This window comes from Cervus canadensis, chromosome 1, assembly GCF_019320065.1.
Source record: "Cervus canadensis isolate Bull #8, Minnesota chromosome 1, ASM1932006v1, whole genome shotgun sequence".
NCBI classification, from domain to species: Eukaryota; Metazoa; Chordata; class Mammalia; order Artiodactyla; family Cervidae; genus Cervus; species Cervus canadensis.
This window is the reverse complement of record NC_057386.1, coordinates 20,235,734-20,260,224: the sequence shown is the minus strand read 5'-3', so window position 1 is coordinate 20,260,224 and position 24,491 is coordinate 20,235,734. Positions and strand designations below refer to the sequence as shown.

At 54.7% G+C, this 24,491-nt stretch overlaps 2 protein-coding genes across 9 annotated transcripts in view; both read right to left on the bottom strand.

The window, feature by feature from the left end:
* Positions 1-13,088, bottom strand: part of LOC122441684 (zinc finger protein 385C) — a 56,872-nt gene extending 43,784 nt beyond the window's left edge. For 3 of the 7 annotated variants that reach the window (XM_043468663.1, XM_043468672.1, XM_043468681.1), the window contains exon 1: positions 13,011-13,088. The gene's annotated coding sequence lies outside the window, so the exon portion shown is untranslated. Of the gene's footprint in view, positions 1-8,175; positions 8,258-13,010 lie in introns of those variants that run through there. The other 4 variants (XM_043468630.1, XM_043468639.1, XM_043468648.1 and 1 more) reach the window with 3 other exon arrangements.
* Positions 13,089-14,760: 1,672 nt separating this feature from the next.
* On the bottom strand, positions 14,761-24,349 carry DHX58 (DExH-box helicase 58). Of its 2 annotated transcripts, XM_043468709.1 has the most exons (13): positions 24,249-24,349; positions 23,874-24,042; positions 23,458-23,659; positions 22,892-23,082; positions 21,716-21,832; positions 20,999-21,125; positions 20,642-20,833; positions 19,399-19,661; positions 18,403-18,552; positions 18,148-18,309; positions 16,823-17,013; positions 15,652-15,748; positions 14,761-15,357 (listed from the first exon to the last, which is right to left on the bottom strand). In XM_043468709.1, exons 2-13 carry the CDS (start codon positions 24,039-24,041, stop codon positions 15,175-15,177), a joined length of 2,043 nt encoding a protein of 680 aa, XP_043324644.1. In that variant the 5' UTR covers position 24,042; positions 24,249-24,349; the 3' UTR covers positions 14,761-15,174. The 2 variants fall into 2 exon arrangements, with proteins under 2 accessions (XP_043324644.1, XP_043324652.1); XM_043468717.1 differs by having other exon boundaries at positions 21,716-21,790; positions 23,874-24,323.
* Positions 24,350-24,491: the final 142 nt, after the last annotated feature.

The window sequence follows — 24,491 nt, the reverse complement described above, 5'->3', positions numbered from 1 at the left end:
GACATAATTTGTGCCCAGTTAATAACACAGGGTCATTAATGAGGCATTATGGTCCTTGCTTTAGAGACAGGGCACTGGGGCTCAGAGAGGTGAAAGGACTTACATAACCCACATTACCAGCTTGGAAGTGACCCATACAGAACGGGAGCCGGGTGTGTCTGGCCTTAAGCTTGTGCCCTTTTCCCTGTGCGTGGGGCCTTCCCTAAGTGCTCGGTAAATATAATTCCTATCACAAAGCTATGAGATGGCTATATTTATTAGTTGTTCCTTCTAATAACACCAAGGGCCCCAGTTAGAAAGCCTACAACAGAGGGGCTCAGGAGAGGAGCCAAAGACCCCTACTTGGTCAGCAGCTTGTGTTCTGCCCACTGCCCCACCCGGGGTTGGAAGTACAGACTCATTCTGGGGCCCTGAGTTTCAGGAAGGTGGGAGAAGCCCCGACCTCAGGTGGGCTTGCTTCCTCCATCCCAGGTCCTCCCCATTCCCACCAAAAGGGCAGAATCACTAAAGGCTGAGAGCCCTCCCCCCACAGGGCCAGCCTTTTGCCTCCTAAAATAGCCCGAAGCCACCATGTGCCCAGGGCGGCTCCCCACTGCTTGCAAATCCCCCTGAAATTAAATCCCCATCCTGCCCCCAAGCAGGACAGCACCACCTCCTGCTGCCCGCTGGGCTCTATGGCTGGCCGGGCTCCCCCCAGTGGAAACCGGGACAGTCGTCCTTCACGGTGACCGAGGCATAAATCCCCAAATAATGAGACAGGCGCTGGGAACACAGAACCAGACACTGTGCTAATTGGTTTACTTCTGGGCAGGTGTGATGTGGGACAACAGCAACCGGCCTTGGTTGCCCAGCAGGGAAGATGGGGTGGGGGTGTGTGATGACCTCCCAGGTCCCTGATTTTCTGTGACCTCTGGCCTTGCATCCAGACCCACCAGCAGCCCCTCCTAGAACAGTAACTTAGACGTAAAAGGGAAGGATTGGGATCCCTTGGTCCAGGTCTTGAAGTAGGGAGACCCAAAGCATCCTTACCACAATCTAGAAATACCTCTTTCCACTAAAAACAAAACATAAAACCGAAAAGCTCGGCCCCCCGCAACATGCGTGAGGATGGCGGTGGGGAGGCGGGGTGGGCCCCGCGCAGTCTCCCCTCTTCTCCTGCATGACTAGTAATAGATTCTTGGATGAGCATGAGGTCCTCTGTTTGCAGTAATCAGGATGAGATTATCACATTAACCTTTAAAAGTCTTTGCTCAAAAAGAAGCAGCAGCAGCTGACACCCTCGACTCCCCCGCCTTTGCCACCATCACCCTCTCCTGGACCATAGCCGGATGAGCTCCAGATACGGGCCCCATGGAGGCTCCACTGCACTGGCCTAGAGGCAGGGGCATGGACAGCATGACCTTTTCAGGCCTGGGCTACTTCTGAATTGTGGTGACATGGAAGAGTGAGGAGCTGGGGGTTTAGGGTATGTGTGTGTCTGTAAGAGTAATTTGGGGAGGGGTGCCTCATGAAAACCAGAGTAACAAGCACTTACATATAACTCTGCCACTTACTGACCTGTGACTGGGAACATGGCCATTTTCCCGACATCTCAGTTTCCTGATCAATGAAATGGGGCTAACAATAACTAATAACTCCCCTAACCCAAGGCTGACAACTGAGAAGATTAAATAAGATAACAAATAGAAAACACCTTGCAGGCTATAAAGAGTCATTATGATGTGAGGGGGTGACATTGTTGGTTAAAGCAGGAGGGACAGTGGTAAGACTGCAGAAAGAACTTCCCCACAGTTGTGCAATGGAAACGAATGGGCAAAAAGAGAGGAAAGACAAACGGGCCTGGGTGGGACCCCTGAAACCTCACAAATAATCTCCTCTCCCAACACATGGTGCCTGTCTGCATATCCAGACTAGACCCCTCCCCTCCTGCCCATCATGCTCCGCTCAAGGCTGCCAGCTCGTCCCCAGTCTTCCCTAGTCCAGAGTTATATCCAACTTGTGTTCGTTGCCAACACAAAGGAAATTATTTCAACCTCCTCACCCAGCTGAGCAAAGCTACCTGGGTCTTGTAGGAGAGGCTGGAGCAGGAGGAGAGGAGGCTGGGGGCTGGGGTGTCCACAGCAGGGGTGGCCCCCTCCCAAGAATATTCATTGCAACAGCAGCAGGATAGAAGGCAGTCAGCTTACTGGGGGGGACTTGCTCATACTGCCCCATGGAAGAGAAGGAATGGCTGAGGGCCCAGGGGTCCTCACTGAGACCTTGGCTACCCTCCTTCCTACTTAAAGAGCTGCATTCAGAAAAGGCCAGGAGAGGCCCTGACTACCAGCCAGGATCAACCCTAAGGAAATTTAGATCTTTGAGTTTCCCCAACCCACCCTTCATTTCCTGATGCTTTTCTTTGGTTAGTTTGTCCAGCAGAGTTCTCCCACCTCCCTGGACCTTGAGGTCTTTCCCTCTTCCTCAGTATAAGTAACTGAACCTAATGCATGCTAACCTCAGAAGAATGAAGGCAGGGGGGGGACTGAGAATGACCCTGGGAATCCGGGGTCACCTGGGGCAGGAGGGAGGGGAGAGCCTCCGAGCACACTGGCTGAGGGAGATGGTGGGATGGCCATGGTCCATCTTGCTGGCCAGGGAGCAGCTGCCGACCGCATCAAGGAGTCCTCCTCTCAAATCAGTCGGGTGGGTGGAAGCACACGGCCGTTGCAGGCCATGAAGGAGGCCTTTCAAAACCAGCAGAGAGCTTCCAAGAAACGCCCTGGGGATGGGCTGAGTCAACATGCCCCAGGTCCCCCAGGCCCTCCGTTCAGCCTCCAGGCTGTCAGGCTGCTTCCCACAGCAGGGGCTGCCCAAAGCCCTTGGCTGGGAGGCAGTTCAGGGCCCAGGACAGAGCCTGGGTTCGGGAGCCGTCAGACCTTGGGCAAGTCACTTCATCTCTCTGATCTGTAAAATGGGTACAAAAGTATCTACCTTGTGGAGTTGTTGGGAAAATCGAGATGATATATGGAGAGTATCTCCCTTTGGGCCTGGCACAGAGGAGGGACTCGATAAATTCACTCAATAAACACCCATTGAACACCTTCTGTATGTTAGGCCCTCCATTCTATGCCTAGGGGATGCAGCAGTGAACAAAAGTCTTAAGGGGCCCTCATGGAGCTTGCAATCTAGGAGGATGGTCAGGTCAATAAGTGGATAAACACACAATGTCAGGGAGAACAAGTAGCCAGGGAAGGACTCTCTGAGGATGGCACAGTTCAGCCCAGAGCTGCCTGAGACGAGGGTCAGGGCTGCTCAGAGATACTCAACTATGGCCGCTCACTGGAATCACCTGGTCAGCTTTGAAAATGATGGGACTCCTCCCCAGAGATTCTGATGGAATTTGTCCAGGATGCAGCCTGGGCACCAGGAATTTTCAGTTCTGCCCAGGTGGTTCTGATGCACAGCCAAGGGTGAGAAGCCATCGCCCGGCAGTTTTCCCAAGTGCCTGGCTAGATGAGCATCACCGGGGAGCTTGTCAGGCATCCTGGGCTGGGCCCTCATCCCTGCGATTCAGATTCAGAATCTGGAGTGAGGCTTGGTGTCTGTCTTTTTGACAAGCATCCAGGTGATTCCGAAGAGCAGACAGGCCTAGAGATGTGTCTGGAAGAGTAAGTACCAGCTCAGAGCTTGGCACTCACAGCACTCCACGTCCAATCCTGAGCCACGCCCACACTGGACCACCTGCTGTTTAGGATGTAAGCTACCGGCTTCTTTGACCTCAACCTGGTAAGCCCTGCCTCCTTTTTTAGTCAGGTTCCGCTGTGCTCATAGGCTTTCCATGAAGACTGAAAGTCCTGACGCTGTGGACTTGGGCTCTGTTTCTCCAGCATCCTCAGCCCCTTGGCGGAAGCCCCCGGACTCCGTTCTATGTCCATGCTTTATGTCCAGCCAGACCCTGGCCTTCCTCCAACCACGTGGCTCCAAGTCCGGCACCCCACAGGTATGACTAGTCCTAGCTGAAGGCATACCAAACCTACCCCAGCCTCTGCTGGTCACAGCTGCTCCCACAACGGGGCCAAAGGTGGCAGGGTTGTGACTTGCTCCTGTAACTCCCCGTTCCACCCTCTTCTCCTGTCCTGGGTCTCTGATCACTCATAGCCCTGTCCTAGGGGCCAGGCCCTGAGAGGGGAGACATTGCATGGTTATGCGCCCCAAGGCAGAGGTGTTCCTGAATCCCCTTCCATCCCTGATGAAGAATTGGGTCCCCCACCCTGTGCTTGGGCTCCCTGGCCTAAGGGATACTCACCCCTTCCTGTAGGGAAACAGCATAGTATAGGTACATCCCCACACTAGGTTCAAGTCCTACTCCTGCCGCTTCCCAACTGTGTGACCTTGGCCACCTCTGTGCCACAATTTCCCCATCTGTAGTGTTAGTTGCTCAGTCGTGTCCAACTCTTTGCAACCCCATGGACTGTAGCCCCGCAGGCTCCTCTGTCCATGGAATTCTCCATGGACAATTCTCCAGCAAGAATACTAGCGTGGGTAGCCATGCCCTTCTACAGGGGATCTTCCCGACCCAAGGATGGGTCTTCTCATGTTGCAGGCAGATTCAAGGATAAAATAGTATCTTTCCTAGAGGGTTTTCACAGGGATTAAATGAGTCAATGTTTTCGCAGTGTTTAGGGAACAGGTACCTGGTGATCAGTATGTGTGCTTGTTAAATAATATTTAAAAATACACGATTCCAGGAAGGTGAAGCTTTGTCAACAAAGTCAGTCCTGACAATGCAGCTAGTTCTGGGACGCTGGGATTCAGATTCTATTTTACAGGTGAGCAGACAGGTCAAGGACAGGAAGTGACTTGCCCCAGATGACACCCAAACCTCAGGTCAGTGACTTCAAGCTTTCTCTCTTCGAACACCCCAAGGCCCACCTCCTCACTCCTCCAGCGCCTGGCCTGGCCCAGGTGGGCTCCGTGCCCCGCACTGACAGAGACTCCTTTGTACCCCTGCCCAGGGTCACACCCAGAGCTCAGAGCCACGGATCAGACAAGTGCCTTGTGTCTGGGTCTGTTTCATGGCCAAGTCTGTGGTCTCCCTGGCTGTTCCAGCCACGTGCTCTGGGTGGGTGGATCTGAGGGCTATTCCATCCCCGAACCCCAACTTCAGCAGGGCATCCCTGACCCTCCCTCACCACATTCAGCCAGGAGACAGACTGGGAGAGAGCCCCAGGGAAAACACCCCAGTTCTTGGTCTCCACCCTGTGCAAACTTCAAGTGACCGAACTCTGGGGTATCTAGGACCTCAGAGGAAGAGAGGGCAGGAGCTGAGGTGTGAGAAATGACACGGAGGGTATTCTGAGGGAGTAGGTAGGGTTGTGCTGGGATCCAGGAAGCAAGATGGGATCACCCTGTCTTTCTATCTCCCTAACCTGTCTTCAAGCTGTTCACTTCTCTTTACCATCTGGATTGGCACAACAGCCTCCTCATCAGCCTCCCTGCCTCCACTACCCTCCCAGTCCTCCTCCACATGGCCAGAGGAGCTTTTTTATTTGATTGATTGATTGATTGGTAGCATCATGCATCTTGCGGGATCTTAGTTCCCTGACCAGAGATTGAACCTGGGCCTCAGCAGTCAAATAGCCCAGTCTTAACGACTGGGCCACCAGGGAATTCCCTAGAGGAGACTTTTTAAAAGGCAAATCTGAACATGTCACTCTCCTGCCTAAAACCTCCAAGGGCTTCTCTTACTTTAGGAGATCTGGCTCCTACCCGCCTCCCCAAAACCCTTCTTCTCTGCAATCCATGATCCTACCCACAGATTAACTGAGACATAAATGCAACTCTCCGCCTAAGACTTTGGCTGGTATAAGTAACACTGGTAATAGCTAGAACCAGATACAAGAAAACTTGTTGTTGGCTAAAGTGGACACAAGAATCCAATCTTGAACACAAATCTCTGTTTACATTCGAATCTTCCAAAATTGGAGGAGTTACCCAGTCACTCACACAATGGTGGAGAGCAGGGTTGGGGGCCTTTAATCACTGTGAAATTGATCAGCGAATCAATTCTCGGCTGCAAAATCTATACAGAATTGATGCCGGTGAAAATAATTTCAATAAAGTTAAAATAGAATGAAAAAAAAAAAAAGGAAATTTGTTTCTACCATAAAGGGGAAAAAAATGGAAAAATCTGATGAAGGAATTAAATTGGATGAACAGAGTTGAAACGGGAAAGTACTTTCTGAAGAAGTCTTCAGTGTTGGTATGTTTTGGTTTCGAATGTTTGCATTCAAAACATCCCTGGGGTCAAAATGTCCAGGTCGAAATATCCCGTGCCCCTCGGATCTGTTTTTGTGCCCCTCCCTGCCTTGCTATGAGACTTTGCTACGGCCACACTGACTCTTTCTCTTCCCAGAGCATAGGAAGCTCTCCCTCACCTCAGAGGATCTCAAGACCTGTTCTCTGCCTGCAGCTCTGTTTTCCTCCTGGCTCCTACCTCTCCCTCTCATAGCTGATGCTGAAATACCATGAGAGGCCTTCCCTCCTCCCCCTCTTTAAGGTCGATGCCCTGCCTGCCTTCCTGTATGCTCTCTTGTCCCTGCTCCCCTACCCCTCATCTTATTCCTCTTTGAATTCCCAGGGCAGGACCTAGAAAATACAACCCACGGTAGGTGCTCAATAAATATTTGTGGGGTTTTTGTTTGTTTGTGTTTTTGGCTTGAGGGATCTCAGTTCCCCAACCAGGGATCAAATCTGTGCCCCCCTGCAATGGAAGTGCGGAGTCTTAACCACTAGACCACCAGGGAAGTCCCAATAAATATTTGTTGAATGAATGAATAAATCAGTGTCACCTGATTGAGGGGCTGGGGGATGGGTTAGGGCTTCCAAAGGCATGGGAGAGTTAAAGAGACAGGGCAGGGACACAATCTTCCACCACAAGTTGCAGAGAAGTCCATTTTAGCAAAAAAAGAGGGGACGGTACCAGTCCTTCTTCATTTCTGTCCCTTGCCCAGCTTGAGGTTCAAGACCATGTGTCAACTGGCCAGCTGCCTGCTCCCCCCTGCCCAGCTGGGCTGTGTGGCCCCCTCCCCCGGGCCTAGCTCCCACATTTGGCTGCTGGCCAGGCTATTTGGGGAAATTTCTGATCCCCCCTCTGGCCTCTCCACCCCCACACCCCATCCTGTGGCCCCGGAATAGCTGTCCCTGGCCTCAACTAGGGACGTTCCCATTCCCAATTAGCACCCAGATGGTATGCAAGCATCTCTGAAAGGTTCTGGTGTCCCTCTCCCCTCGGGAAGCTGCTAACTAGGACAACAGATCTCAGAACGAGGTCACAAGACTCGGGCCCCTACACTCCCTTCCCTGCTGGAGACATGGGTGGGGACCAGACGTCTCCATCGCAGAAGGTGGAGATGGAGGAGGCGTGGGTAAGGGCGAGATGCAGGGAGAGTCAAGGCAGCCTGGGCTCCTTGTTGCCCACAGAGCAGCTCTGGCTCCATTCTGGGAGGAGGCCTAGCTGTGAGGAATGAGGAGACTGGGGTCAAGTCCAGACTCTGCATGGATTAGGGATTTTATGACCTCTCCAGGTTTCATCAGGCAGGACGCAGCGGTTCTGTACATAGTACGTTGTCATGCAAAGTCAGGGAGATCATTCTGGGATGAATCCTGGGAGGGGTCCCAAAACCCATTAGAGAATTAATCCTTTCCTGAAGTCTCATTCTACCACTGGGCTCCAAGCTTAGCCAACGAGGGTGGGTAGGCACGCAGGCAGACTTCTCCCACTTTCTGAAGACCACATCCCACGTATTTCTCTTTGGGAACACCCAGAGAACTCATGGGTTCCAATTCCCAACACTTTCTCAGAGTATTTCCCCTGCCCTAGGTGAGGGACGGGGGTCGGGGCGGTGTCATAGCTTTGTCTCCTGCCTGGCCAGTGGGAGGGGGTTGTTGGCATCAGATGTAGGGGTCAACAGATCTGAGATCAGGAGGGTGGAGATGCGTGGGGCCTGGGGAGGTAGGAGAGGCTGAAGGGGGTCTGGGGGAGGGCAGTGAGGGCAGTGGGGGCACCGCAGGGTCGGTCTGGTCTCTGGTCTGGGCATCTGCAGAGGGGAAAAAAGCACCTATGGAATTGGTCCTCACCCCACCCGAGGAAACTTGAGTCAGATAAACAAACAGCCAACATAGCTGCTCCTGTACCAGAGACGTGGCAGCGAGGAGACGCCCCTTGAAGTGAGGAGGCCGGGGGACAGGGCAAGGAGGCTGTTTGAACAAGGTCCCGAGGCCCTGGGGCAGTTGGCAGAAATGTCTGGAACAGGGCGGGGAGCACAGCGGTGGTTTGGATCTGGAAGCTGGAGCCTGGGGTGGGTACGTTGAGCTTGGCTGCTTCGAGGAAAAAGAAAAGCATCACATCAGCCTCCCTCTGAGGAAGACTCCTCGTCCCCAATACCTTTCCCTTGGCTCAAGGTCACAGACAAGGGCTCTCCCCCTCAACACTCTGAACCCCCAGCCCTGCTGCCAGGCCTGTGACCCTGGGCCCTGTGGCAGAAGAAAACACTGAATATTTCAGTCAGGAACCAAAGCCCACCATTCTCAAGTTTTCCGCAGAGGTGCCAGGGCAGGTGGACCAGCCCCGGGGTCCTTCCAGGAACCTGATAGTCCTCCTCTCTCCTGACAGATGGAGGGGCCAGAGGTGATGGCAGTGCCCGGGGAAGCTTTGTCACCTTATTCTGCAGTCGGAGACATTCGGCTTCCCCGTTCCCCTGGGACGCCTCAGGAGAGTAACAGAGGTTGGAGAGACACAGACCCAGACTTAGAGGCAGAGATGGGGAGAGGCAGAGACCAACAGATACTGAAAGATGAACTAGTGAGACGCCGCCACCATCAGAGACACAGAGGTGAGGGACCAGCAGAGTGAGGAGACGTGTGTGCATGGCAGAGAGACAGATGGAAGGGCAGAGACACACAGAAAAAGAAAGAGACTGAGACAGACAGAGACAGATACACAGAGAAAAGGGAAGAGGAATAAAGACACCGAAAAAGAGACTCAGAGACAGGCAGAAAATGACAGACATAAGAGCGGGGGGGGGGGGCGGGGAGGGCCGCCCCGAGGGCACACGGGACACACGGACAGACACGCTTACAGGCTGAGAGGCTCCCAGAACTGCACGGGGACCCGGAGACACTCCCTTCCAGCCTCGGGGGAGCAGAGGGGCCGATTGTTGAGCCCGGTGGGGTTTGCCGGGAGTCCCAGGAGGGCGGCACGGCTGCCTCCTGTCCCCAGCACTGAACCCCTGCAGGCATCTGGCCCCCAGCCACCCTCAAGTAAGCCAAGCCCTGGCCACTGGAGCTGGCGGGTCACCCAAGGTGAAATGAAAAGTCACTGATAGGGGAGAGAGAATGTGAACCGTGGTGAAGGCGAGGGATTGGCAGAGCCCACATGTCAGAGTGGGTCCATGGGGGGGATCCATAGCCATGATTGCACGTGGAACAGTGATGAGGGATGCACTACCATGCACAGTGATGTCTATGGGTTACTGTAGGTGGACATGCTTGCCTGGGTGTGTGTCTGAGTCTGAGTGTGTGTGTGTGTGTGTGTGTGTGTGTGTGTCCAGTTCAATCAAGCACCTCACAGCCCTAATGAGGCCAAGGCGGCAGGTTCGATCCTCAAGCAGCCCAATCAGAATCTGAGAGTGAGTCAGAGACGACCCCAAAAGGCTGTGCGTCTCTTCTTCTGAACAGACGGTGTATTCAGGTGCCACAGGGCACTCGGCTATGGCCGAGACCAGTGTGCCAGTCCTGCCCGCTGGGGACGACTCCCACTGCCTGACCAGCTGGCCCCCACACTCTTCCCCACCCAAACTTACAGGAGAACCCACATTCCAGAAACACGGCCCCCTTCCTGGCTGCGAGTCCAGCGCCCCCTGAGACAGGCAGCCGGAGAGACGGTGGGGTCCAGCCCCCATCTTCCTGCAGTCTAACTGCCATCCCACCTGCTGCAGCCCCCACTGAACTCCCTCCTTGCTCCTTGGGTCCAGTGAGTGCTCACATCAGCTTCACAGTTAGGAGATGAGCAACCTCTCTCCCCCTCATCCCTTCCCTCTTAAGCATCACAGGAGACATTTTTTAAATGTCCCAGTTTTGGCATGGAGAATGAGGTCAGCAGACCCATGGGGGCACTGCTTATCGGTGACAGCTGACAGTCTTCATTTCACCTTGAAACTCCTTCATGGTCCAGGTGGGCGTGTCCTAAGCCCAGTTTCAGAGGGGTGCCATTAGGACAGAGAGAGCAAGAAGGGAATTCACCAAATAACAGTTTTGGTTGCTGATGCTGCGGGCTCCACCGCCTAACATTTGCAAGGCCTGGAGCAGGGGGGCAAAGAGGGGCCCACCTACCCATGTCGAAATGTTTAAAAATTATAAATCAAGCTAGTAAACTGCTAATTAAGATATATTCTGGGAATTCCTTGGTGGTCCAGTGGTTAGGACTCAGCACTCTCACTGGTTTGATCCCTGGCTGGGGAACTAAGATCCTGAAGCCATGTGGTGTGGCCTAAAATAAAATAAAATACATTCTAAACTCCCACCTTGACAAATACACTTTCATAATTACCTGGAAGACCAGCTTCCAATTTAGATTCCTGTGACTCCTGGGAGTTCTGCAGAACAACTCTGTGTAAGGAGAAAGAGCTCCATGCCCACTCTGGCCCCGGCCAGCAGCCCCTCTTCCTACAGCCAGCTGCTTTCTGCACTGCAAGAGACTCACATGCACGGAGGTAGAGGCCCAGCCTCAACATATAGCCTGGTTCCATCTTCACACGCTGCAGACAGCTGCCCCTTAGCCATCTTCAGGTGTCTCGCTCTCAGGTCCAGGGGTGCACACACTAGTGGCATGACCTGCCCTAAGGAGGACAAGCTCAAGGAAGAGGCTTGCATGGGCTGGGAGCAAGCTGGCAACCTTTTGGGCTAGGACCTCTGGAGTCACAGTTATGGGGCATGTGGTCTGGAAGGGGATGTCAGGCTCATTCCCTTAGCCCTGCTTGACTACTCTTCATCCCACAGAGACAGGGATGGCCAGATGAGGGCCAGAGCAGAGCCCTTGAAAGCACGAAGCCAGGGCATGGGCAGCCCCGCCCTTGCCCAGGTTTAAGGGTGCTTATTAGACCCAGCCTTCTCTGGCAGCCTCCAGTGCTCAGGCCAGGGACTGGAGCTGTCTTTTCATTGGAGCGCAGCTTGGACAATCCCCAAGCAGGACTTTCAGTCACTTGTATTATTTATCTTCCTGAAAAAAATTAAGTGCAGCTTGATCCCAACTTGTGGATTTCTGGACATGGGGAGGGCAGGGAGGTGATGACAACGGGCCTTTTTTTTTTTTGGTTGGGTCTCTAAGTCTGTTTGTTCCCCTGGGACACAGCCCTCCCCAAGTGGGCTGCCGCTTGTTGCTGCCCTTCAGGGACCCCTCTCCTCACCCTAGAGACAAAAAGCAAGGTGACTAAAGGAGAAGGTGGTGCAGGGCCCTCGGCAGCTCAGACAGATCTAGTTGAGATCCAGAGACCAGTAGGGGCTGGGGGGGTGGGGAGGGGGCGTGAAGGGCACTGCTCTCTCTGGCCAAGTTTAAAAAAGAACTTCCAACCCCGCCCCTACTCCCCGCAGATCGGCTTTGCTGTCCTACAGGCGAGGGGACACTTACACTTGTTGAGCCCTCACCAGGCGCCAGGCACTGTGCTAAGCGCTCTACGTGCGTGTTCTCATGTAATCCTTGCAGCCACCCTATGAGGTGGGTTCTATTATTATCCCCATTTTACAGATGGGGAAGCGAACTCAGAGGTGAACTAATTCACTCAAGGTCACTCAGTAGATAGAGGTGATAGGGCCCAAGTCTAAGTGACCCCAGAGCCCCCACTCTTTCCACTATAGCCTCCATTGCCTCCCAGAAGCAAAAAACTGGCAGAGAAGCAGAAGGGATAAAGGTCAGATATGAGGAAGAACTTCTGACAGTGATGGTGTATATGGTGAGAGGAGACAATGCAATGGGGAAACTACTCAGACATAGGAAGCCCCCCGTCCCACCTGAGTTGGGCCTTGGTCTGTCTGTTGGCTTGCAATGATCTCTACAAGGTCTGAGGAGTCCTGGCTGAATCCTGGATGGCAACATCCTGACCTTCCTTCCATTCTACAATCCGGGGTTCTCTGCTCTACCCCGACACAGCACCAACACCCAAAGTCTGACTCTCCTTTGTGGCTCAGAGTGCTAAGCACCACATCTGAGCTGGCAGCCCAGGACCTCCTTTTCTAGGATGGCTTCCTTGTGGTCCTAGGAGTCAGGACCTGCCTACAGCCCAAATCTCGACACAGAAGGTGCAACTGTACCCAGGTCTACCATAAGGCCCACTTCTGTGATCACCTCCACCATCTGACTCTGGGACTTGGACACAGAAAACATCTAGTCAGTCCCCAAGCTCTTGGGGTTCCCCGGGTCATCTAGAGCAGCCCCTGTTCCATCATCCCCCTTTCCCTCACATATCTGTATCCAGGGTGCAAATAAATGATGCAGGTGTGTTTGTGCCCGGCACACCAAAAGACCCAGACTCCAGCTCAGCTATGCAGCAGCTCTCACCGCATGTTCCCACAGAAGCCGTCTGGGTCACCCCATCACCCCTAAAGGGAGGGTGAAGGAAGCTGCATTGGATGAGGCACGGAGCTCGTTTAGTCAATGAGCCCCGCAGTCCCCACCTTCAACCTGCTCTCCTCCAGAACTTGCGTGCCTACCGTCCGGCTTTGTCCTTCCCCGTGCCTTGCAGCCTGCCCCAGTGTCAAGGGAAGCCAGCCGGAACCCTCGAAACTTCTCCAGAGTTTAGTCTCACCCTCTACCCAGATGCCCAGCATCCGTGCGCAGAGCCAATGGGGGTTCCTCCCTGCCCCTTGAGGCCCCCCAGTTTTGAGTCGAGGACACATAACAGGTGGAAGGGGCTGCCTTGTTCTCCCGCACTGCCCTCGAGGTCCTCAGCGTGAACCGGCCCGCGTCGCGGACTTACCTGCGGGGCAGAGACGAGCCGGCTCCGGCCACCTGCTCTCCACCGCTCTCTGGAGCGCAGCGGCTTCGAGTCGGCCGGGGAGGGGGCGGGGCCCGGGGCGGGGGCGGGGCCTGGGGAGCGGCGGCCGCGCCCCTCCCTGAGCCTCCGCGGGGTGGGACCGGCTGGTTTATTCAGGTGGGCAGAAAGGGGGGGCGGGGAGCATCCGGGCCACGAGGGACGCTCAGGAGCTCTGGCTTTCCTGAAGGCTTAGGATGCCCCGGTCCTGAGGACCTCATGAAACGCCCCTCTTCAGGCAACCTTACCCAGGTGCCGTGGAGGCAGTGGCTCCAATGTGAAGACCCCCTCACGCGAAAAGGCAAGCCTGGGAACCTCTCCTTATCTGCGTTCGCCCTTCCGTTTGAGCTCAGGAAAGCTCTCCCAGCCTGGTAAAGTGGTTGCAAAGCTCTCCCACCTCCTGTTAAGTCAAGGCCCCCCAACCAGGGGTCAGCTGTGTAGGGGCCCAGGCCACCGAGGGGACCTTGAGGTGCCCAGGTCATCTTTATCCTCTGTCCATCTCTCTCCCAGCAACATAGCACCTCCGCCCCCCCACCCCAACCCCCCTGCCCTCAATGCCAGCTCAGGTCCCTCAGCTGTCACTGTTTAGCCCTGGAATGATAGGCGTCCGGACTCCGTGCGTCCAGCCACATTCAAGGCCATTGAGCTTAGCACCCCTGGGCCCCTGCCCCCTCCTCGCTCTGCCCCCAGTCGCTAATTTTATTGACCTGTAAAAGGCACGTTGCTGACAGGGGAGATCATGACTGAAGGTGAAGTGGGGAGCAGAGGGGCAGAAGCAGTCCTGGGAGGCACAGATGGGACAGGAGAGAGAAGGGCGACTCCTGGAGCCAGGGCCAAGGAATGCTGGAGATTAGCAGGAGGAGAGGCCCGAGGAAAGAAGGGTACACTCTGTGGGGGAGTGGAGGCCAAAAAGACTGGTCCTGGAATGTCAGCCCTCAATCAGACAAGAGGCACACTGAAGAAAGATGCTGGAAGAAGGGATGTGCATTATTTCCCATCTATCCCTAGGCAGGAGCAGGGCTGCAGCAGGAGAGGAGGAGGGTGGATGGCAGGAAGGACTGCCATCCTGCTTTCAAATCTCTGCCCTAACCCCCTCCCTTCCTCTTGAAGGTGACTCCTGCCTGCTGGGCCTCTTACTACAGAAATAGCCCTTTCCCTGAAGAATCAACCTAGATCTTGCCTTTCTTTTTCTTTCTTGTTAAAATGAGAACAGAAAATTTAGGCCTTCACAACTTGTCCCACCCACCCCATGCCTGCCTGAGCCCTACCCCTCAAAATCCTGGATCTCGGCCTGTCCCCAGCCCAGGGAGATGACCTAGGGGTCAGGATAGGATGGATGGGGTTTGAGCCTATAATGGGGTGGAAGCGGTGAGAAAGCCTCACATTCTTGATGGCTCTCAAATTTAGACTTTTGATGCTCTGTCCAAATAAAGGTTACATGAGAGCCATAAAGAGGGGTGTTAAAAAAAAAAAAGCTTTTAACATTAGAAATATAGCACAAAGCAGATCAGTGGACGAGGAAGGGGAAGAGAAGATTACAACGGGAACAAGGAAATTTTGAGGGTGACGGCGATGTTCATTATCTTGATTGTGGAAGAGCATACGTATGTTAAACTTATCAAATCATACACTATACATATGTACAGCAATATCAATTATACTTCACACATCTGTTTTTCAAATACCACACATTTTCTACACCCATTTTCCACTTCTTTATTTTTAATTTATGGAGAATCTCAAAAAATAGCAGTGGCCTTGGCAGGGAAGGAATGTTGAAGGGAAACCGTGATGATGCCTAGTCAGGGTGGCCATTCTCCTGCCTCAGTTTCCATCCCCGCCTCCCCCAGTTCCATCCAGTGTATACGAAGGTGTCTATGTACATGTGAGGATATCTGGGATGAGCTGTGGCTCTCGGGCTGCTTCCTCAGTGTAGGAGTCGAGCCAGCCTGGGAGCCCTGGGTTCCTCTGTGACTGGTTGGTCAGTAGGGAGTCAGGAATTGGTGACTCCGGTAGGAGGGGCTGGACCCAGGCTTTGCCCAGGAGATGGTGGCTGTTGTGGAGTCTCCTGCCCCCTGCAGGCTGTGCTGAGCATTGCAGGACAAGGCAGTCAGTCCAGAGAGAGGCCGGCCAGGCCCTCTGCACATTGCACATAGTCAAAGTCAGGCACAGTGAAGGGCACGCGGGACCACTTCTTGGCCCGGACTCGCCCTTGTGGTGTCTCCAGCAGCATACTGCCAACTTTGAGCACCGGAAGCTTCACTGACTTGTAGATTATCTGCAGACCCCAGGCCTGGGGGGAGAGGAGAGAGATGGCCAGGTCTGAGTCTATCCTCAGACAGCTTCTTTTCTCCAGTCGGGGTCCATGCATGCTGCGCCTGTGTCTCCCACCTCAGCCTGAGAACTATCTCCTCCATCACATTGTGGTCTCCCTACCATAGTGGAGGAACTCCCCAGATTGGGAAATCCTGGGGCAGGGTTGTCTCCTCCCTCCCAGGGAGGGCACCTGATGGCAGAGACTAGGCCCCCTCTCTCAGACTGAGGACTTCTCAAGACCAGAGCAAAGGGCCACGGCCCCAGCACTTACCTCCCCACAGTTCCGGCAGCTAATGGCACCCCCGGGTCTCCAGTCCTTGAAGTCTCTGTCGATGACCACAGGCTGCTTTGAGATGTTGTAGTAGATCCTGGAAAGGAATGGGGGTGGCCACAGCCCTCAGGGACCCCACTTCCCACCCCAACCCCAGGTCTCATGCCCTCCTGCCTGCGGAGCCTCCGCCTGGGCCTTGGGCCTTTCTGCTTGTCAAGAGGCACAGAGACTTTCCAGGGCCAGGAAACCCCATCCTCCTTATGCTCTGCCTACGCTGCCTCCCCGGCATCCTCTTCTGCCCAAGTTCAGGTCTCAGCACCTGGATGGTTTTAACAGTCTCCCAACAGCTCTTCCTGCCCCAGCCTTCCATCCCATTCCATCCTTCTTCTCAACCCTATGTCATCCTGCCACCAACCACCAAAGTGATCCTCTACAAATGTACATCTGACCCTGACATGCCCTTGCTGAAAAATCCCTCCCGGACTCCTCACTGCCTACAGGACAAAGGCTAAACTTTCAGGTCTGACCTTCAAGGTCCTGCACAGGCCAGTCTGTGTTCCTCCAGAATCTCTTCCTTCACCACCTCTTTCACTCATATCAACCACAGTTACTCCCATTGCATCGCCCCAACCTTCACACATATTCTAACCCAGTGCCTTTTTCAAGACAAGATGTAGTGGAAATGCTACCTCCTCAAGAAACTGTGAAGATCCGTGGCCTGGCACACAGCAGGTGCCTAATAAATAATGAAATGGATGGAGGATAGGGGAAGGTCACCCTCTATGGTAGAAGACAAGGGGATGGCTTGGGGACAATTAGCCCCCTTCATGTCTTCAAAGTAGGTAAGACCAAGGGGCCAGTTTGTGGCCTCTCAGCATTTGGCATCCTGAATTCTAGCTTGTGCTCAATCACACAGTGGCTGTGGGGACTTGGGCAAGTCACTTAGCTTCTCTGGGCCTCTGTTTCCTTACTCTGTTTCTGTAAAATGGGGTGATGATAAGACCTGTCTAATCAGGCTATTGTGAAAATGCACACTTAGTAGTTGTTAAAATGCTCTTTAACCTCCCAAACGCTCAAAGCACTGTCTAGATGGGAGGGATTCTTCATCCCCCATTATACCCCTTCCTCTCTCCCCTCTTCCCATCCCGACATCCCCTTCCACAGTTCTTACGAGAAGTTGGGGTTCACATTGACGTGGTGGGTACCCTCCACCTTCCGGAGGTCACTCCCATAGCCCACGGACACCATGCAGTTGATGCAGAGGAGCTGCACCTGCTCCGCCAGGAACTTGCGCTGCTGACTCTCTCTCTGGGCTGCCTGGACTGCCCGCTTGACCAATGCTGCCCGCTGCAAATCCCGGATCTGAGATGGGAGTGGACACCGGGCATGGCTGAGACTGGAGAGACCTGACCCCAGGAATGCTTCCAGAGGGCAAAGGGCTCCCAAAGACCTCAGATCATTAGCAGCCAAAGGGACTTCTTCAACCATTCCTGGAGCTGTTAGAAGCAGCTCTGTGGCAAAAAATATGGGGTTGGGACAACTATGGGAGGGAAGGAAGCTTTCTTGCTGAATCTTTACCCCTACTTTGGAGGATTTTGTGCAAAGCGGCTTCATTTAATCTAATGTGCTTAACCACTCAGTTGTGTCCGACTCTTTGCAACCTCATGGACTGTAGCCCACCAGGCTCCTCTGTCCATGGACATTCTCCAGGCAAGAATACTGGAGTGGATTGCCATGCCCTCCTCCAGGGGATCTTCCCAACCCAGGAATTGAACCAGGGTCTCCTGCATTGCAGGCAGATTCTTTACCAGCTGAGCCAACAGGGAATCTAACATGGGGCATCATGAATAATTATGCAAGGACAACAGAAGTAAACAGGGACCATCCTGAACAAGCCTGGACACTGGTGATCCTACCTCAGGGAACTCATTTCAGTCTTGGTTCTGGGCTTATTTTGTGTCTATTTGTTTCCCCCTTCCTGGTTCCAGAAGGGAGTCCCCTGGTGACTCAGATGATAAAGAATCTGCCTGCAATGCAGGAGACCTGGGTTCAATCCTTGGGTCAGGAAGATCCCTTGGAGAAGGGAATCTTCACTACCCACCCCAGTGTTCTTGCCTGGAGAATATCATGCACAGAGAAGTCTGGCAGACTACAGTCAATGGGGTCCCAAGAATTGGACACAATTGGGCAACTACACTCCCACACTCCACTACACTGGTTCCAGAAGGGCTGTAAGGCAGCTCTCACAGATGCACAAAGTATTTGGTGATAAGGGTAAATTCAAAGCCCTGGATAAGGCCTGCTCCCAAGGCATTTTGGAGAACAGCCACTGCCTTCCCTGGCAGCCCTACCCCCAGCCTCTACCTTTCCCAGGTGGGCCAGGTTAGCCCCCAGAGGAACGGGGACCCAGGGAGTGTATGTGCGAGTGGCCAGAGACCTTCCAGGCAGAGCGTCCTCAGCCTCCGTCCCCTCAGGGTACTCAGGCTGCCCACAAACCTTGGCCTGGTACTCGGCCTGGTCCATCGCCTGCACAGCTGCCACTGCCCGTTCCATCAGAGTCTCCAGCGCCTCATTCGTCAGCTCCCGCCGCAGTTCCCGACTGCCTTGGGCTGCCACAAACGAGTACATGCTTTGGCTGGCCCGGGCCCGGCCCCTTGCCTGGGAAAAGAGAAAACAGAGGGGCCTAAGTGGGGCCGAGGTCCCACACACAGCATCCTTTGAGGGCTGGTTGGGGGAGGGCTATTTGAGCACCTGGACCATGGAGATCTCATTGGTCAGGAGCCCATAGCGCACCACCACATTGCACTGGGGGATGTCTAGCCCCTCCTCTGCCACACTCGTGGCCACCAGGAGGTTCAGGGTACCATTCCGGAACTTCTGGATTACTTCTTGCTGGTCCCGCTGGGATGGTGGGGTGGGGGAAGAGAAAGAAGATGGTAAATGACATAGGTTCAGTCCAACCATCCTGCTAGCTCAGCCTCTCCTGGTTTGGCCCTTTTACTCACAACCTTGGTCCCTTTCCTGAGGAACTTTGAATTTCCACTTCGACCTTCAAGTATCCCCCAGGACCTTGCTCATCTTCCAAGGTAACCATCTAAACTCTGTCTCCCTTCAGTTCAGTCACTCAGTCGTGTCCGACTCTTTGAGACCCCATGGACTGCAGCACGCCAAGCCTTCCTGTCCATCACCAACTCCCAGAGCTTGCTCAAACTCATGTCCATTGAGTCGGTGAAGCCATCCAACCTTCTCATTCTGTCGTCGCCTTCTCCCGTCTTCAATCTTTCCCAGCACCAGGGTCTTTGCAAATGAGTCAGTTCTTCACATCAGGTGGCCACAGTATTGGAGTTTCAGCTTCAGCATCAGTCCTTCCAATGGATATTCAGTACTGATTTCCTTTAGGATGGACTGTCTCCCTTAGGAGTCTCCAAAAGTCCCTGCCCCTCTACTCTAGGAGCTCTCAGGACCTATTCTTTTCACACAAGGGATCCCAGGCCTCTGACTGTCTGTTCTGAGGACATCACTCACCTGTCCCCATAGATTCCCCAAGCCTCTGCATCTCTTCCCCCAGAGACCTCCAGACTTGGGGAACCTTCAGCACTAGGGAACTCAGGGTCTCCGTCTCTGCCCCAGCTCTCTGCCCTCTCCCTAGAGATAATCAGTCTCCCATTGCTCAGTGAAGACTCTGTCCTCTTCTTTTCGGCCCGAGGGAACTCCCCCACCCTCAGCTCCTCCCCCCAGAGCCCACACCTGTGTCATCTGGATCAGCTGAGTCTTCTGGCTGTTGTTCCCAGCCCCAATCAACACCTGGGGCCGGATGTCCACTGTCTGCAGGCCTGGCTGCTGCTGGAGCCACAGCAGGAGGGAGTGAGCACTCTGGCGGGTTCGGGTGAAGATGATGCCCCGGGGGCTGTCAGGGCTCCTGAACTGCTTCAGCAGGATCGCTTCCAGCACCTCCAGTTTCGGGTTCTCCCGGCTGCTAGTTGCCAGGCGGGTCAGCTCATTCTCGTGGTCTGCCAGAAAAGCCCAAAACAGAGGCCTGGAGGTGGGCAAGGCATGGTTGGGGTGTGGGATTCATAGGGATAACATCACAGGAGTATGGGGTTGGGGGTGTGTGTGTGTGTGTGCCTGAGGATATATGCTCCTGCCTAATTCCCCTGAACAGCACCAAAAGCACATTTAAGGATACCCTCTGCCTACCCTGGTGGCTTCCCGGATGGCTCAGACAGTAAAGAATCTGCATGCAATGCAGGCGACCCAGGTTCAATCCCTGGGTCAGGAAGATCCCCTGAAGAAGGGAATGGCAACCCACTACACTATTCTTGCCTGGAGAATCCCATGGACAAAAGAGCCTGGCGGGCTACAGTCCATGGGGTCGCAAAGAGTTGGACACGACGGAGCGACCACACTTAGTAACCAATCTGGAGTCTCGGCAGAACTGGGGCTGGCCTCCAGCTCAGCTCTTTCCTTGTCACCCTGGCTCCTCTCTGCCTGCCCAGGCTTGAGGCCAGACAGCCTTACATCAGGGCCTTACAGTGCAGAATCCTTTGTTCACATACCTCATCCAGCACCCCTCTTCAGCCCAGCTACCCAGATGCCCCTGGGTCTTTTCATGCTAACCTTTGCTCCCTGGGATTGGCTCAACCTCAGGTCTTTTCAGAAGGATCCTTGCCTTCCAGCCTGTGCTGAGGCCTCTTACATTTCGCCCTCTGACCACCTCACTTTTCCAGTTTAAAGGGACCACACATCCCAAACTTTCAAGGACCATTCCCAATTAAATGGTTTTTAAAAAAATCTTTGTCATAAACATGAATCAGTTTTTACACCCACCCAGACCTTCACAAACGAGGGCATATTACCTTTTGTTATATCCTCGACCTTGACTTTGGGTTAGAAAATTAGGGCCCCAGTACCCTCATTAGCACTTCTCCCACCCACGTTGGGACCTGTGCCCTGACTGGCCTCTGACCTCTAGTTCAGCTGCAAGCCTCACCATCAAACAGCGCCAGCAGCCAGCGCTCGGCATGTAGGATCTGGGTCTTAGTGGCGCGCTCCCTGTTGTAGAAATCTCGCAGCGTGTCGAGGGCATCCACCGCGCGGACCGTGTCGTGGATAAGCAGCGCGTCGTTGTACCGACGCAGGTGAAGCGCGTACACCCGCCGATCCAGGAGCCCCGCTTCAGCCGCTGCGGGAGGGTCGGGTTCGTAGGATCTGAGCGGCCACGCCCCTGCAGGGTCAACTTCCGCCTAGGCTCCGCCCCCAGAAAGGCTCCGCCCAGGCTGGCCCCACCCCGGATCGCCCCCACCTCCCAGCCCTCCCCTAGGGCGCCGCACCCCCCTGCCCCGGTCACCATCCTGGCTCAGTTCCACCACTTGCTGCTCGTAGGTTTGCGTGCCGAAGTCCCGTCTCAACTCGGGCATCTCCAGGTGGTCGTGGATTTGGTCCATGAGCTTCTTCAGCATGTCCCCAAACGGGTCCTGGGCGAGAAGAGTGAGGATGTGAGGGGATTTCCAAACACATAGAGGGAATGGGCACCTAGTGGGGAAGCTGATCTCTGGGTGAAGCTGCGTTGCTACTGCAGGCATATCGGAGCTGGAGAGGAGCCAGCCCCAGAGGGAGGCCGGCTGGGGTGTGGAGGAGTCTTGGTTGGAGGTAGGAGGCGGCGTCCTGCCCCCCCGCTCCTGCTCTGTCTGCACCCCTGACCTCTGGCTTGAGCACAGTGATGTCTGTCTAGTCCTGTCCAGCCCCATCAGAGCAGACCCCAGACAGTGTCTGCACCACAGGAGAGAGCTTGGAACAGCCTCAGGACAAAGTGCCCAGCTTTGCAGTTTGCAAACCGTGCCCAGGGTTTTGAGATTCCCCCATGGTGGCATCTGAGTCTAAACAAACAGCAGGCTGAGGGCATGGGCTGTATCTGCCCCGTTTCATGGAAAGGAGAAATGGAGTTTGAGACAAAAGCAAATAACCAGGAACCACATAGCTGGCGAGGGTGGAGTCAGAGCTCAACCCCAGGTGTCCTAACTTGACACCAAACCCCACCCCTGGCCCCGGCCTTCCCCCCACGTACCTGGGTGTGCCTGTAGCAGAGGTCATACTGTTTGCAGGGCTGGTGGCTGTGCTCCTGGAGCTGGAGGCGATGGTCCTGGGGTGACATGATGCGCCATGTGTCCAGGTTGGCACAGAGCTGGGGCAACAGAGAGGGGTTCACTGGAATGGGGGGGGGGCGTTGTGGGGACAATGGGCAGAGCTTTGGGGCAGGGTGGGCTGAGGCAGGACCATCAGGGATGGGGATTCATATATTCAACCAATATCTTGTGGACTGCCATGGTGGTCCAGTGATTAAGAACCCACTAGCCAATGCAACATACTTGGGTTCCATCCCTGGTCCAGGAAGACTCCACATGTCTCAGGGCAACTGAGCCCTTGCATCACAACTACTGAGCCTGCGCTGTAGAGCCACAACTACTGAACCCACGAACCTAGAGCCTGTGCCCCGGAAAAAGAGAAGCCACTGCAATGAGAAATCAGAATACCACACTAAGAGTTGCCCCCACTCTCTGCATCAGGAGGAAGCCTGTGCACAGTAAGGAAGACCCAAATCAGCCAACAATAAATAAGTAAATTTTAAAAACAAAACAACAACAAAAACAAATAGCTATTGCTCCTGTTGTATGCCCAGTGCTGTTCTAGTTACTGGGGACATACAGCATCTTACATTGGAGTTGGGGAGACCGATGATAAACGAGTAAAGAGTAACAGAATGAGAGTAATTCAAGTAGTGTTAACTAATTCTGAAAAAAATCAAATTGGTATGGAACAGTGCAGGGATGATCAGGGAAAACTCTGAAGAGATGACATTAAAGCTGTTCCCTGAATGATGAGAAAGAACTGACAGGTGAAATGCAGGATAAAGACACTCAGGGCAGAAGAAGTGGCAGATGCCAAAGGTCCTGAGATGAGGACAAGCCTGACGTGCTCACGATACAGAGAGAAGGTCAGAATAGTGGGAGTTGGGCGGGGGGCGGCAGGGGAGGAGAAGGTGCAGGAAATGAGGGTGGGAGGTAGGCAGGGGCTCGAGCATGTGGGACCTTATAAGCCAGAGTGGACTTGGGAGATTATTCTAAGCGCGAGGCTAGTGCTTAGGTGGGGAAGGGGCCCCAACCCTCCCCCCCAGGGGCAGCCTGGAGAGAGCTGATGGGCATGGTTTAGGGCAGGGTGGGTGGGTCACAGGGGCCAAGCTGACCTGCAGGACGTGGTCAATGGCCCCCTCGAGCGTGGAGGCGCCCCCAGTGCCTGGGGAAGCGGTGAGACCCAGCACCTGTGGCAGCGGCCGGGTCCTCTGGAGTTTAAGCTCCAGGTATCGGCTCAGGATGATGTTGTAGACGGTGTCTTTGTGCGTGTGGTGACACTCATCCACCACCAGCAGCGAGAAGGCTGAGGGCGCACAGGGAAGTTATGACCTGAGTTTCCACAGCCCTTCTTCCCATAAGCTTGGTTTTGCACAGTCCTCACAGCTCATCAGAGAACTCCTCCCTCCCTTCACAGCCTGCACCTGGGCCCCAGAGAATGGGCCACGTAGGGACAATTTACCTCCATCTACAGATTAGTAAACTAAGGCTCAGCTGGGGCAAGGGACCTGCCCGAGATCCTGCACTCTAGCCAGATCTGTTTCTACTGGGGTGTATGCCGGGGTTTGGTGAATGGGGAATTCCTCATTCTATAAAGTGTTCCTTTACTGCAACAAGAGCCCTGGGGTCCCCGAGGCAGGGTGCCTCGGGCGTACCCTGTCCCCCTGCCCACAGCCCTCACCATTGAGCTCCACATGCTCCTCCTCTTCTGGGCTGGCCAGTGCCTTCTGCAGCAGCTCAGCCGTGCAGATGAGCAGGTCGTGCCTCCGGGCGACGTGGCCAAAGCCAGCTCGTGGCCCCATGTTCCCGCTCAGGGTTGTGATGGTCCAGCGTCTCTCCAGCATGCGGCTGAACTCCTCACAATGCTGACTCACCAGGTGCACCTGGAGACGGAGAATGAGATGGGAGAGGAAGCTAGATGAGGGCCTGGGGGGTGGGCGTGGGCCAAGGTGGACCCCTCAGGACATAGCTGGGTGCTGGAATGGGAAGAGACAGGGGAACTTAGCGACGGTCACAGCCGCTTTGGAGTTCTGGAGGATCCTGAGAGGTTACCTGAGGAATTGAGAAGCCACAGTGAGGGGAGGGCAGGACACTCACCCTGTTGACCAATACAACCACCTTGGCTCCGTCCACGGTCTCTAGATGCCTCTTGGCCACATAAGCAGCTGCCCTGGTCTTCCCAGAGCCCGTGGGCAGCCATACGATGATATTCTTGCCCTCCAGAGCGGGCATGATCACCTCCCACTGGTAGGGTCGCAGCTCCATTCTGGAAATGGCAGGGAGCTCAGACCCAAAGACCCTCCTGGCTCCCTCCCAGGTCCAGCCCCTGTCAGAGCCACTCCCCCTTCCTGGCCAGCTCCATCTGGTTTGGGGAGCCGGCTCGCTCCTTATGTGGGGCCAGGGGTGGGGGTGGGTGGGAACTCCCTCCCGCTTGAAGAAGGGGGCAGGGCAACGTTGGGACCTCCCGGGAACCTGAACTGGGTGGGAGCAGATCACACCAGCCCCAGCTATGCTGACAGCGTCTGCCTCGCCGGCTCAGCCCAAATGCTGCTGGGCTCTGCAGAGAAGGAAATAGAAACTGAAACTGGGGGGAGGAGCCAGCCCAGCAGAGATCAACCTAGGAATCTCCCTTCCCTGCCCTTCAGGAAAATCAATCATGTGCTTCAGGGGGCCCGGGGTGGGGTGGGGCGGGGTGAGGGTGGGCAGTGAGGGGAA